This window comes from Trachymyrmex cornetzi, unplaced genomic scaffold (assembly GCF_001594075.2).
Source record: "Trachymyrmex cornetzi isolate Tcor2-1 unplaced genomic scaffold, Tcor1.1 scaffold412, whole genome shotgun sequence".
In the NCBI taxonomy this organism is placed as follows: Eukaryota; Metazoa; Arthropoda; class Insecta; order Hymenoptera; family Formicidae; genus Trachymyrmex; species Trachymyrmex cornetzi.
This window is the reverse complement of record NW_017298876.1, coordinates 935,898-951,903: the sequence shown is the minus strand read 5'-3', so window position 1 is coordinate 951,903 and position 16,006 is coordinate 935,898. Positions and strand designations below refer to the sequence as shown.

At 32.3% G+C, this 16,006-nt stretch overlaps 1 protein-coding gene across 1 annotated transcript; it reads left to right on the top strand.

The window, feature by feature from the left end:
- The first annotated feature begins 2,667 nt into the window (after positions 1-2,667).
- LOC108764311 (uncharacterized) lies at positions 2,668-13,531 on the top strand. Its single transcript, XM_018512462.1, has 7 exons — positions 2,668-2,864; positions 4,030-4,282; positions 7,340-7,594; positions 7,989-8,102; positions 9,307-9,489; positions 11,610-11,921; positions 13,105-13,531. The coding sequence occupies exons 1-7, from the start codon at positions 2,677-2,679 to the stop codon at positions 13,276-13,278; spliced, it is 1,479 nt and encodes a 492-aa protein (XP_018367964.1). The 5' UTR covers positions 2,668-2,676; the 3' UTR covers positions 13,279-13,531.
- The last annotated feature ends 2,475 nt before the right edge of the window (positions 13,532-16,006 follow it).

Here is a 16,006-nt window from a genome sequence, read left to right as displayed (position 1 = left end):
TAATGGTTAGATTAATTGGAAGATTCCTGGTAGATTCGTCTATAGTACGTCTACTCAAAAACGGACAAATCAGAATTCTTATTAGCATTACCGAATGAGTAAGATTGATTCCTTCCTCCTTAAATCTATCAGAACTTTTTGTTAATCAAGTAAATGTTTCCCGTTAAATATTCTTCTCCAAAATTTCTTGTTAGTCGAGCTAGTAATGTCTTCGTGTTAAATCTACCAGAATTTCTCGTTAATCGAATAAACTTTTCTCGTGAACTATACCTACAGAATTTCTTGTTGAGCAAATAATACCTTCCCATTAACTATGGATGTATTCCATTTCACGCATAATGTATTATTTATCCTTGTTATTCATCGTAATGTAAACAAGGATAAATGACGCCCTATGTGCATCATGCGTGAAATAGCTGAATATACTCTATGATGTACTTACAAAACGATATAACTACAGAAATCCAAATTAACTGTATTACAAAATTCTTATAGTATCTGTCTTGATAATACCTCACTAACAAAATTCTTATAGTATAATCGCTTGAAGTTTTTAAATGCTTATTAACACTTTACTCGAAATCTTACCTATATTGAATCTTTTTAAGTCGATGGCTTTGTGTTTTTGTTTCGAAATTAAAGTTGAACACACTCCTGATTTACTAACCATTCTAATAAAATCTCAAGTCTTGTTATAATAATCAGAAGTTCTGCTTAGTTCAATCGAAATGTGTTTAACTATATACATCTTGTTGATACAAACAAATCATTTTTTTCTTAGTGCAAAAAGATATGTAAATTAAGTTAAATACAAAATTCTGCTATAGACATTTTGTGTATTCTATCCTTCGCACATTAATTTTTGTAGAAACACTAGAAAAACATTCATAAGCAATAAAAAAGACAAATAGATGATGAAATGTTTGAGCGTTTGTAAGATTGAAGCTTAGTACACGGAAAAGTCTTTTCTCTTGTAATTCAACTTTAGATATCGTGACATTTCTGACAATGAAAAATCGATTGCAAAAGGAAATCGTAAAACCGTGAATAAAGAAAAGAGCGGTAGTTCCGACACATATTGTTATAGGTTTTCAGATATCTATAAAATTCGGATACAGTTGCTTCAGTCTTTCTTCTATTTTCTCACTTCCTCGTTTTACTTTCCAAACGTGTGCACAACTGAATCTCGACGAAAGAATAAACAAGCGATATCGCGTTCACCCGGATGAGTATTTCACGCCTTTTCTCCGAGATATCTAAGGATTTCGTGTTCGATTGGTTTAAACGAATAGAAATAGTAAGGAAAATTGACGGAGACTGAATTAATATTTAAATAGGAATATAACTGTTTCTTAGTAGAACAATTTTAACAGAAATATCTTTTGACATTTTGCAGGTTACTGTTTAAACGATTAACAATCAAAGAAATAGAATCTTTTTATAAGAAGCGTTTTTTTTTACAAAATGATGGACAATGTAGAATATACAAGATATGAGTTATAAATCCATAAAAGTATTTAGCATTTTAATTTTGAAGTATTATTTAAAATGAAAAAAATTTGCGTTAATCTCTATTAGCAACGAGAATACTCAAGATGGTCAGTATAATTTTATATAATTTATTAAATAAAATAATTGATGTGGAAAAGTTCTGATAATAAAATTTCAAAAAGATAAAATTCCATCCTTGAGCAATATATCCTATTTTGTCCCACTACGATGTCGTGTCAGAATGATGATAATTGAATTAGTAGCAATCATTGGCAAAGATCGCTTCCGTTATTCCATAATTATTGATACGATAATTTAATTAGTGTTCAGCCTCTGGTTGCACGCAAAGCATGGAAGATCATCAAGGCTTAATTGGAGTAATTTTTCACTGAGAATCGGAAACGTGGCATAAGGTTTGATAGAAAATGAATATATTCATAATAAGGAGGCACGGCAGTGTCTCACGCCATGCTTAGCGCCAAAATACTGCCGTGTCTCCAGATATTTACTGTACTATATAGAATTATATAGATCATTAAGAAAAAAATTTGTTTAACATGCATTTATATCAACTAACATTCTGTATATTTTATTTACATGATTATGTTAAATATTTTATATCTATTCATACAACGGCACCGACTTAGAAAAAGTGTTGAGAGGTCAAGATAAAGGCATTGCACACACAAATAATGATCTTTTTTTAAAAGTCTTTACATTACCATCAGGGAGAGGAATAAAAGTGTACAGACACATGAAGATTATACATTTACATGTAAAATAAAAAAGATACTTTTGCATGTAAAACAAAATGTACAAACAAAATATTTAGTGCATAAAATCGAGAAAGCTTTTTTTTCAATTATACAGCAAATGACGCATCAACTTAATGCATGGCATTCTCACGGTTTTGATCTCAGAAATTATTTATTAAAAAATAGAAAGATAAAAATTACTGGAGGGGAAAGGGTGAAGCGCTCTGCCCCCTCTAAGTCGGCGCCTATGTTATTCGTTAAGTTTGAAGTTTTGTATATTATAAAATCGAATTGCAATACAGTTCGGATAAATTCGGATTTCAGGATCGCTCCGCGGTTTTAATAGCTACATGTACCGAATTGAAACTCATTCGTTCGATATCGACATAGCTAAATGAGACTATTCTCTGATACAGGTTCAGCGGTAGCAATGATAGGAGCTAATCTAAGATTCGGCATTGGTGCTTCCGGAAATGTCACGTCCAACGCCACCAGGGTGTTCCAGTGTCACCCCGGTGGTGTAACCGAGGCCACTGTGATATTTAGCCTCGGTGCATTGGGGATGGGGGCAAATATTATCCTCATGACGTTGATATTGGCGAAACGACAGCTGCGCAGGTATGAAGCGATAATAATCCACCAAAGAACGGCGCTTTGTGATCACCCTATGCTTTGCATGGACTGATCCAGGAATAATGCTCGGAAATTGTCGCGTTATGACCCGTTCAATATGCGAAACAAAATCGCTTCCTCGTGCTGCAAAAATTACACAACCGTGATTTCTCGCAAATGGAAAAAAGAATGCTTTGCAATATAGAAATCACCTTATTCTATCAAGTATAATTACATCTGTCTCATGGCCAGTGAGAAATGACAATGGAATCGATGTCGAATCGACGTCGATTCGATGTCGATTCCATTATCGTTTCTCACTGAGTATATTCAAACACATTGTAAATTTAATGCATTCGTTTGAAAAAAACAGACTATTGCAATAAACGAAAACAAATTTGTTTTATCGTTGACTCATTATACTTTCAAATAAAATTTATATAGCTAAGGGCACGTTTAACTCTGTGCCATACATAAATTATTCCAATCTCGTGTAAGAGTATTTTGACTTGTTGAACTTATTTCAGTACGTGAACAGGTAACTATATTGCGGCCTGATAACCATCACGTTCTGTTTACTGAATAAAATCTCGATCATATGCTATATGCTTGTCAAACAAAATATTGTCTGATCGATACGCGAAACATAGTACACGTGATAGACTGCGAAGTGTTCTAAATGTGATATCGACTCTTTAGAATGTACCGTGTTATCAATTTAAAACTGATTTTTTTTAACGAAAACGATATATTCTATGAATTTTGAGATTGCTGATAATTACAAGTAAAATGTATAGATTTTTCACAATTTAAACTGTGCAGATTGGAATAAATGTTTTAAAATTTAAGTTTAATTAACAAACATATTATCTAATGCTAAATATTCACGATAAGTAGTGGATGAAAATAATCATTAAATATACATTAAAAAAAAAAATTGATACATTCCATTCGATATCATATTTTAGAAACATTCTGTTTGTATTCATGAGTTTTTTTAATTGCAAATTAAAATGCCTCCAACAATTTCATTGTCAGCATTCATTACTGAATCTACTGCAATTAAATTGTCGGGGGCGTATCTTGTAAGATGCAGTAATGTAGGATTAGGAAAGTCGGAGGTGAAAAGAATAGTAAATGTATTGATGTATATTTATTCTGGGATTCACAGGTGGTCCCAGGGACTATTATTCCACCAAGCCATGGTAGATTGTGCGAGAGCCGCTATACTATTGCCCTTAGGCTCCAGTATATTGAATTGTCAGCCCGTTAACAAGTGTTCCTTGGTAGAGACCGCCTTTCTGTTGCTAGTGACCGTTTCCACAGTAAATATGCTAACGACCGTGCTAAACGACAGCCCGGTATTCCCAGAGGGCGACGAGGAGCCAGATCTGACCGCTCCCTTGCTGATGGATTCACCCCAAGTAAGAATTATAACACATCTCGTTAAGCTAATATCCGTGCTTTCTATTTGCATTTAATATTTCTGTGACTTTCTCAGATGTGCCCTTAGATAAATTAGTGTAAATTCGTGCGTATGTAACTCTTCCCCGAGTCTTAACAACTAAGTTTCAACTTATCTTTCAAGTTCTCAGCACTTAGCTCTTCCAATTTGCGACTCTCGACTTTCAATTCTCGATCTTCTCAATCGTCTCTTAACCCGTTGAGGTTCAAGCTATTTCTCGTAAATGAGCGAAAATCAAATTTGTCCTCAACTTTAACCAATTGTAATCAGCTGGTCTAACAGAATTTAAAGAATTTTATTATTTGAAGGAATTACATATATATGGGTAGGTTGGGTATTATGAGCACCTTAAGGAAACATTTTGATATATTTAAAATACTGAAGAATAAAAAATCTTATGCATTATACTCTTTCATAGATTTGTTGATGTTTTATGTATCTTACAATTAGTATTAAAATTGATTATTTTAATGCAAATGTTGAAATGGTGGCGAGTGCTCTTATTACCCGCCCAGTGCTCATATTACTCTCTGGGTAGGTTAATATAAGCATCCTTAGGGGTAATATGAGCACAGGAAATTTTTTGTAAGAAATCATGCAGAAATGAAAGATTGAAATATATATATATATATATATATATATGAAACATTTTATTAGAACAAATGCCACTAATGTACAGTGATTGCAAATTATGGCAATACAGCACACTTTATTGCTAGAATTGCTATTATATTGTTAATATTGTTATCCTATGTTTTTCCACCTATTGCACCCAATATACTGCTACTGCTAGCATTGCCTGTTTTATTACTGTACATGTCGCAATATTTAATACTGTGTCACAATATATTTCTAAAATATACTAATTGCCATAGTGGTTGATCCCTCGCTAGACTTTTTTTTCAGTGTACGATGAGGAATAATGAAGATGTTCATAATATCCGACCATGCATACTTATCCAAAAAACTCCTGTGTCTAATAAATCAATAATGGTCTCGAGACTTTATGAAGTTAGAATGGCTCAATATTGTTTACTTTACAAATATTAACAAAATATCTTATCTGAATGTAGATTGGGGATCTTATGATGTTAAAGGAAAAAACGTGAGAAATAAAAAAATATAACGTACCTACTTATTTAATATGATAAATATCCGAAGTACATAAATTTAGATCGAACATCGCAGTATATTGGAATGTCGCGAAGACATATGCATCTTTCTACAACAGTTGGCAATCGTTACAGAAATATAAAAAAGGTACTCATATTACCTGCAGTGCTCATAATATCCAATCCTACCCTACATAAAGATCCCCAAAGTATATTTTGTCAATTATAATAGCATATAGATTTGAATATTCGAAGAATTATGTGATAGGCTATTGCAACGCATATATTATGTCGAATCTAATTCGATAAAGGATTAAGCTTGTATTTGATATTACACTTTTACATCACGGTTATAAACTTTAATCAATTATTGAAAAATAAAATTATATAAGTTTGTTCATGGCAGGCAATTAATCAAAAATTTGAGGTATCGACAAACCGCATGACTTTGGCTAATGCAGACTGTTGTTGTCCACCTCGCATGCGAAATGAGAGAGAAATTTCCACCTAACCGCAGCATTGTGATAGCGAATTTAGCAGTGACTGATTGCGGCAAACCGTCCGCGTCGCAGTATAGAGATGTAGAAATGAAAGCTGTCAGACTAAATCAGATTTTTCCAAGGAAAATTAATTGCGCTGGAAAAAGTATTAAGCGCACAGCTTAAACTGGACATACGGAGACTTCTTAATAAATTGTTATAAATCCAATTAGTTTACGGTTGTAAAGACAAAATTTTTTTTCACTAGTCAATTTCATACGAAACTTTTACATAAAATTTAATAAGTGCTCAAACACTAATAAAGGATAAGATCGAATAATGTTTCAGTTTGCAATAGTGAATATGTGTATGTATGCTTGTGTGTGTGTGTAAAACTGATTTGATTTTCTCATAAATTATTAAATCCGTTCTTATATTACTGAATCTATTTTTATATATTTTCCTTCAATTTCTGATTCAATTTTAAGCAAATTTTGTTTTTATTTTAATGTACCTACATCGCAAATTTAATTAAAAAAATTTAAGTCATAAGATAGAACTCTGATATCGAGAAAAAATAATCTGTAAACTTATCAGACTGCACACTTCTAAAATTCGATGAAAATATTAGGGAAATCCTATATCGTTATGGTATGACCCGAGACACTAAATTAGCGCGATTAATTCCTTAACGACTTGGCTTCCCTGTGCATGTAGTAGCAGTTATAGTTTCAAATTAATTTAACGTAATAACTTGTATATCTAGTGACACTCGACTCGCTTTCGTAATAGAATTCTAACGATGGTTCGTTAAACATGCGAGATGTGACTATTATTATGTATCTCTCACAACAAAATTGCAATTGTAGCTTTACAAGCATCGAAATAATTTCTGCAATTATTTAAAATGTTTAATAATATATGTTCTACTTGATTTTACGTTTTAAACCTTAAGGATGTTATGTATGTATTTCCAAAATGATAACAAAATTATGAAAAAGTTACAGATTATTATAAATCACATTTAAAAATAATATGACAAATTTTGATGACGGTTCATTATCTGGATCATAAGTTATTTTAATAAATATAAAGTATAAATTTATAATAAATTTTATATTAATAAATATAAATATAAAATTTAGTTGTATTTTTTTAATCTCTGCTCTAACAAAATGTATTGAAATGTATTATAAAATGAATATGGCGATAACAGGGCAATGGAAGTCAGGCGCGTTAGTCGTTGCGCACTTATTACAACTATATCGTAAGCGCGTCAATTTAATAAAGAGTTTTGTGTTACATTTGTATATTATTTGCACAACGACTACCGCGCCTGACTTCTATCCTGTTATCGCCAAATTTCTTTTGAACTAGCAAAAATCTTTTACAAACTTTATTGAATATTTTTCACTATTTTTACAGTGCGTACTCTTTGGTACTTTCATGATCTGGTTCGCCAGCATAACTATCAATTTGGGACCTACGTTTCTTAGTGGGGCCTTAGCGGCGAACACGGAAAGCAGTCATCACGCGCCTAGCTGTCCATTGGTACATGGACCTTTTCGCCACTACATACTCAATGCTCTCTGGATTGTCATCAACATTATTTGTATAGCGCTAACGCTCTTTCACTTACGAAAGTTGCACAGAGATTTGACGAAAGCTAATGTCGAAGCGGTAAGCGGTCATATCATAGTCAGAGTCTATACGAACATATATTTTATTAATTCCAATTTATATACAAATAATAAAAATATATAAATTTACACTTAATAAATAATTTTTATTCCTATCACTTATAACATATTATTAAAAACATATATTATATACAATATAATATATACAATACAGGAAAGCCCTCTATTATGAGATAGGCTTCGTTTTGGAACGAAATTGCTGAAAATTTACTGAATTTGACAAATTTTATGCGTGTCTTTTACTCTTAATAAAGATTTTATAGAGGTATTTAATACTATTTTAATAAAAAAGTATTACTTAATGTTGTTTAATAATTGCTTTAATTTTATAAATTTGTTTTATGTTTAACACATAACACCATCTTTATCTCCAGGTACGAGTAGCTGGTCTTGTTACAACACTCGTTAATGTGACAGGAGGACATCAGGGTGCAACAAATGCGCTTGCAACTGAAGACGGTGACACAAGGAACGGTACGACATCAAAAGTAAGTCAATTACGTTAATGATTTTCAATAAAGGAGCGTATTTATATACAGGGTGTTCATAAAAAAGCATTCAGCATTTATAAGGTACATACCACACTGAATAAAAAAACCCTTCTCGAAAACTTATATGTTTGAATGAAGTAAATATTTCCACATTGTACACCTAATATAGCTCGTTTTAATTTGTGACCTGGGTTGCGTTTCTATATTTATTATAATTTTCATAACTGATGTATTATCTGTTATGCGTTTTATGTAATTTTATGCGATGAAGATTTATCTCATTGTTTACAAACCGCATTCCGAATGTTATCATTCAATTTCCATACACACTTTACAATGAAAGATTTCACCGGGAAAGATTTTACCAGTAAATTGGCATCAACAGGCGATTGTGACTAGATGGGCATTATGGGGGATCACCTCACTGGATCTGTAATTCTTCTAAATAGATTATCAGGTACTGCTCATTTCAATTTTTCCCTTTCCACATCGCATGCAACACGTAGGAATCAGCTAGTCAATCACGATACTATAACATATTATACAAAATTGTTTATATACCTATATTTCAGAAACAGTTTAATTTTCGACTTATGTTTATATCATTTACTAACAATAAAACTTTTTTATTCAGTACAGTGTGTACCACTCGCCATTCATGCTAAACGCCCTGTATATGCTAATAAATCTTTATCAAATCCTTCCATTTTAATTGGCAATTTAAATAACAGTTTCATTTTTTCCAAGAACCGCATTTTAAATATCACTAACAATATTTGTATTTTGATAATATCTGTTCTTCTTATGTGTATATTCTTATACGTACGGGATGAGTAAAAAGTCCCAGACCGATGAAATATCTCGAAAACTAAGCATTTCTGAAAGAAATGTTTCCTACAAAAGTTGTAGGGTTCAGTGTGGTTAAAAGTAGGGATTTCTCCTTAACGCGTAGGGAATTTTTACGTCAAAAAAGGCGTAAAGAATTTAACCACACTGAACCCTACAACTTTTGTAGGAAACATTTCTTGCGGAAATGCTTAGTTATTATTTCATTGGTCCGGAATTTTTTACTCACCCTGTATACCAATAAATGTAACGTATGTATATGTAAATGTAAACCAAGATGTAAATGGAGGAGAAAATGAACCGTACCATGTGAAAATTAAATGATTTTAAATTATTTAGAAATAATTAATTTCAGAAAACGGGTGCCATCGAGGAGCATCGAAAAATGAGGAATTACCTCAGGCGAATGGAACACGAGGGTGTACAAAGGGTGAAAATGTTTCTGGTCATAACAGCAGCATACGTCTTGTTCTGGGGACCATTGTTTTTCGTTACCCTGGTGCATCATCCCGCCATAGGAAATCCTATTGGTTATGAGGTAATTAGAACATATAGAATGCTGCGATGAAATAATGGGAAGTTTGTATCGGTGTTTGTGTTGTTAATGTTACTTCTGCGAAATTGAGACATTATCGATATTTATGTTCCTACAAATATCTCCCGGTCATTACTTACCTTGCTTGTAATGGCGCATTTGTGCTACACTTGCGATAATGGTGCGAATATTAATAGCTCAGCATACAAATGCTACACTTTAGCGGATCAAACTTCGTCCTTGTAAAAACAGCAATGATATGTCACGTTGTTTATTCATTCCGCTAATGTGCTCTCTTATTCATTTCAAAAGATACGATCGCCAGAAATAATCGACGACATACTAACAGCTTATATAAGCATTATAAATATAAATGAATATAGCTGAGTTGACGTCACACAAGTAGATTTTATGACCGAAATCAATTACAAATGTCGAAATTAACTGACCGCGACGAAATGAATAAATGAATACGAATCTCTTCTTTCTTTATTTCTAATAATTACAATTCGATGTTATTAATTCTTTAAATAATTATGATACCGCAATGTCTAAAATACACGTGTGAGGCACAACAAAACTTGCCAAGCGATTTTAGTTCCACTTCTGATAACGATACATTTGTTCCAACAGGAACAAAAATGCGAAAACTTGGCGAGAAAACATGAAAACGTAAGTTGCTCGACCGTGCCAATATAGAGTTGTACGTGAATCACTCGAGTGAGTCGAGCGAATTCGCAGCTATCGAGCAGTGTTCTTCTAAAGAATCTTTTTACGAGAATATAAATTTTCAAGAAAGGAAAGTGTGTCTCCACCGAAAAACACGTTGAGTGACTTGAAGACATCGCGCAGCGGTTTTGCGATATAACGTTGTAGCAGATGCACAAAATAGCCGCATTTTATCTTCTCAATGCGCAATAAACTTCTGGTATTTTGACAAAATGAAGACCACGATATAGTGAAAAGCATAATTTAAGAAAAGATAAATTTTCTCGTTTCCAGTCTAAATATGCATAAACTCTGAAATGTAGAAATTTTATAATATGCTTTTGACATAAAAAATCTTTTTAAAAAACAAAAAATATATATTTACAGGGTGACTTAAAACTGACGATAAATATTTTATAAGCAGATTCTTTGTAACATTTTAAGAAAAGTCTAATACAAGAAGTCGAGGCTATGATCGAGTTTTTAAATGGAAAGAGTTTAAAAATTACGAATAATAAAATTCAGCTTTTCGCGAAATTCTAGCTAACCCCCTATATCATTTATAATTTTTAAATTCTTTCCATTTGAAAACTATTATAGCTTCGACATTTTCGTATTAGACTTTTCTTCTCAAAATCTAACAAAGAATCTATCTTTAAAGTATTTATCGTCAATTTTGGAACACCCTGTATATATATATATATCATTTTCACATTTTCTATGACAATTTACGATTTCCATGAATAATTATATATTGTATAGATCTCTATATGAGCTATTTTTGACTATTATGTGTGTTAGCTGTTGATTTGGAGTGGTATCTATGTTCACTAAATTGGTTCTGATAGTCTCCAATATATGACATCTTATGTCATAGAAGTCATCTACCTCTTGATTGGCAGTGATAAATTTCTTTGTATGTCGTATATTAACTTTTTGAAGATAGTTTGGAAAAAAAAGTGAAACGTAAATTATTTTTTTTTTGCTTCTAATTAATGTTTGTAAGTTTAAATATTTTTGCTCATTGATAACCGCGTTATTAATTGTATATTTGAATCGTATATTTGCTTGATTTTTTTTTTAAATATAAACATTATTTTTAAATATAATCTTTCCTTAATTTAAATAAATCCTTAAATTATCCATACGAATTAAATATTTTTTAAAATCATACAAAAATAATAAAAAACTAATATTTTTCATTATTCTCATGCGACAAACTAATTACATCATAGTAATTTTCTTTTCATATTTAAAAAAAAGTGCAGATTCTTTATACGGTCCAGTTTCCTTTTTTTCTTTCATAAGCACGTTGTCAAGCAATTTTGAATTAGCTTTAGATTTATGTTTGCAGTAGCACGATGCAAACTGTACACCGCATCTAAATCACTGAATTTCGCGGTTTGTTGTATCAGGTGACCCTACACATCGCGTATGTGCACGCCTTCGTAAACCCGGCTCTATTCCTTCTCCTGCATCGAGGGTTGCGACAAGGGATGTCGGACGTGTGTTGCGGCTGTTGCGAAAGCATAGCCCGATGGATCCTTGGATCCACCGCGACTGGTTCGATGCAGAACGTTCAACTATCTCTATATGAACCACCGATGAATCTCCCCTCGCCGCCAGATCCACCCATGGCAGCTTCGGCTGCATCGCTGAGATGTAATCTTACTGACGTGGCGCTCCTACAACCACCTCTGCCACCGACTGCCAAGCACTTACTGGTGGTAAGACACACACACACACACACACACACACACTCTCTCTCTCTCTCTCTCTCTCTCTCTCTCTCTCTCTCGTTGAAATAATTATTAAAACTTATTCCGAAATTGCGCTTAATTACTTAAAGATTGATCTTTAACTTAACTTTCTCTCTTTAAAGACACTATCCCTTAATTACTCGAAGGTCGCTTGGACTGGTATTCATATAGACGGTATTCATAATAGATTCTTATATTCGAGACCGTCAAGTACAATCTTAAGATGTCACGAATCAATCAGACCGTATTAGCATCTTAAAACGTTACTTAAAGCAATTTCGAAATAAGAACGGACTATATATATAAATACCGACCATAGTAAAGTCTAATGGGCCTTCTACAATAAGCAGCAAGTCAGAACATCAGAAGTCTTAACCAGTCTTAACCAAGTCGTTCAAGTTGGCTATTGGCCAACTTCACCGATTATGATTACTTAAGATCGTTTAGAACTTCTGATTTGCAGCTTATTGTAGAAGGGCTATTATATTCAAAATTATCTTGAATACAGTCTTAAGATGTCATGAACCAATCAGAAAATCACATTACCATCTTAAGGCTCCTGACTAGTTGCGGCGGCCATGTTGGAATCGTGACGTCAGAAGTGAGGAATGACACGTTAATTTATGCACGATGCCATTTGTAAATAAAGATAATTTGGATGAAATGAAATGACGAAATCGCTTTAAAACACTTGTAAAAATCGATGAAAACTGTCCTTTTCTCTCCTTGATAGTCAGTAAATGGTCGTAAAAAACTCGTAAAGTGAGCCTATATTCTGGTAGAAACACATGGTTTAACAGCTGTTGAAACGAGTTAAATATACACTTTTACGTATAAAATTCCAAGATAACTTTAGTTTTAATCGAAAATTACGACTTTGAGAAGTACGAAACAAGTCACATTTTCACAATTAAGCAGATAATAACGAAATAGCATCGTGCACAAAATTCGTCGTCAAAACTGGTCAAAATGTCATTTTTCCACGCCTATAAGTTCGGCCATTTATCGTGGTGCGCTGTAACACACATACGAGCCCATGTCCGTGTGCTCGCCTGCGGCGCAGACGACATTTATATGATTTTTATTATAATTATATTTTTATGTATATAAAAATTACCCAACTTACAATATAAACTCAGGAAAATTACAGGACAAATCCGTCGTGATACCACCAGATCCTTGGAGTTTGATTTCAAGACCGAAAAGCACTTCTAGCCTGTATGAAGAGGAACTATCTAGAAGACCGAGCTTCCTGCTACCACCACCGGCGGAACTGAACGATATGCAAATGAGTGCGACGAGTAGTGATTCACCCAGCGAATAAATGGATCTTAGTCAACATCGAACCAAAAAAACATAATATTAATCGATTACAATGTAAAAATAATTGCAAAAATAATGAACAGATTTTCAGGAAAAATCCTTTCTATATCCTCTTAATCTTCTGCAGCATTATATTTCAATGAGACGTTCACATACATATATTATTGATAAAAAGCCGAAATCAAATAAGTCATGTGCTACGAACTATAAATATTGCGTCATATAAGCATTTTTTAATGAACGTTAATATATTATCAGCGAAAATATCACAACTGTTTATAATTGCGTTTGAAATAATATCCATAAAAGTTTACGTTTTTCCAATTCTTAATGTCAATATTAATTTAGATGGAGTAGAAGATTAAATACCATCAAATTTATACAAAATTGTAAATTTTATTCCTACGGACATATTTAATGCAATATCAAGAAACAAGAATACATCAAGAAATAAAATTAATTATATGAATAACGCAGCTTGAATTAGGAATTGAAATTATTGGAGAATCAGTTATATGTATATTTACTTTTACGTATATATAATAGGTTTTAAGAAATTAACAGACTGACTTTTTCAAAACTCGTATTTATGTATATATCAATTTCCACAGATGTCACATTCAAAATCGTAAGTTAAAATGTAATGTAAAGATCGTTGCTTCTATATCCGAAAAATGTTATCTTGGCATTAGAATGAATGTTCATTCCATTTGTTACAAATTTACGATTAAAATTTTTTCTGACAATTTTTCCGATTTTTATCGCAAAGCACGAGTGACTTTTTGTCATTCATGATATTCTAGAAATAATCATTTTGATTACATTTCTAAACAATATTATAGCGGAGTACATTATTAGTAATTAAATAATAATAAGTTAAAATTATTTTAATTGTCATTCGTATGCCATTAGCAACGCAATTTAAATTCTGGATGGTATATGCGTTAAACAATGGAAGTATGTTTATTTATCGTTGCAAGCTATTATAAAGACTGGATACTATTCACACAACATAGGTCTCCAAGGGGCGTCCTATGATGTAATCCATTTAACGCTGCAAATACTTCGTTGACCAATCAGAAGATAGAATTTTAAGAATTGACCAATCAAAGAATGTTTCAAAACATTTGCAGCATGAAGTGGATCGCATCCCTAAAGATGTTCCAAAAGATGTCGTTACGTCCTAAAGATGTTCCTATAGGATGTCCCTTGGATAAAAGTGTGCTGTATCATATACAGACTATTATTCAATATCGTATAAGTTGAAATTTAATTGCTTTTTCTTTTTGAATATTACAATAATCGCACATCGTGGCCAAATCTAGAAAATAAAACGCGATAAATCGAAAAAGAAAGAAATGTAGTCTACTGGGCATCATCATCTAAATGTATCTGTGATTGCTTATAAACATCCTAGTCTCTTCGTCGCTGTAGTGTCACTAACAGATTCTTACATTAGGAGACATGTATATATTATACATATACAGAATGTCCAGAAAATCGCCCGCAATACTTCGAGAAGTAATTTGGGTGGTGCATCCTGGGTAACGCCAAACTAGTCCGAAATGTAGTTAAAACACTATGAAGTAAATTATGATTGTGATTATGTAAAATAAATTATAATTTTTTTAACATAAAAGTGGTTATAACTTGGAAACGACTTATTTCCGGACCTATGTTTATATAGTTTTCTTTCCTTTTTGGGTCCCAAATCACTTCCCGAAATATTGCGGGCGATTTTCCGGACACCCTATATAGATATATATATATGTATAATGTATATATATATGTATATATATACACACAAAGCGATACGCGATACTTTAAAGTATTAAATAACATATATTAATTCGCGTAATCTGCTTTTTCAGCTGTACAGAACGAAATTGAAAATGAAACGAATATCTAGCGAGTCAGAGAACACGTGGTAGAAAGTATAATTGACTTGTGAAAAGGATTAAGTATAATTTCTTCATTTAGCCGAATTAAATAGGTGCACTTATTAAATGTACATACAATCGAATATGCAGTCCTGCCGCACTTAAGTCTTTCGTAAAATGGCACTATCGCGTAAGCTTCTTCATCTAGGGACTCAATCTTCTCGAGAAACGAGAGAATACTATATACATATATTGAATTACAAATATATTTTCTATGCGACATTACAGAGGTTGCATTCGTTGCAACTGCAACGTCCTGTTGATCTAATTATGCGTTACACCAATGTTATTTTATGCAAAAGCTTAACGAAAGTAAGGAAGCATAGAAATCAGCCGTTTATAATATTTTACAAATGAAGAACTAAGAATAACTACAGCCAATATGTTAATTAATATGAATCCCAATTTTATTGAAATTGTTTACTAACTGTACGTTTGTTATAAATTAAAAAACAAGTTGAACCTCGGTTAAGAGTTAACCGTAAGTTGTGGAAGTGGGCCTTACAATGAATCAACAAACTAAAAGTGATATGTTCCCATACATTTCAAATTCTTACCACTGTTACATTTCTATAATAAAAAAAAACTCGAGCGGTTTTGAAGTCTTATAAAAAGAAAAATCAACTCGAAAAATTATAACATGAAAATTAACAATACACGAAAAAAATGTTGAAACTCTTAACAATGAAACGAGAAAAATCGTAATGTTAAAAACAATCAAAACTCAGTTAATTGCATTATAATTAACGCATTAATTTGTAACATAATTTTTTAAAGCATATATATATA

Excerpts from the sequence above, each read along its gene's own strand:
- LOC108764311 (XM_018512462.1), top strand. The coding sequence starts at position 2,677 with ATGATAGGAGCTAATCTAAGATTCGGCATTGGTGCTTCCGGAAATGTC. Across the intron at positions 2,865-4,029 it reads GCGAAACGACAGCTGCGCAG|GTGGTCCCAGGGACTATTAT; the intron begins GTATGAAGCGAT and ends TGGGATTCACAG. Across the intron at positions 8,103-9,306 it reads GGAACGGTACGACATCAAAA|AAAACGGGTGCCATCGAGGA; the intron begins GTAAGTCAATTA and ends AATTAATTTCAG.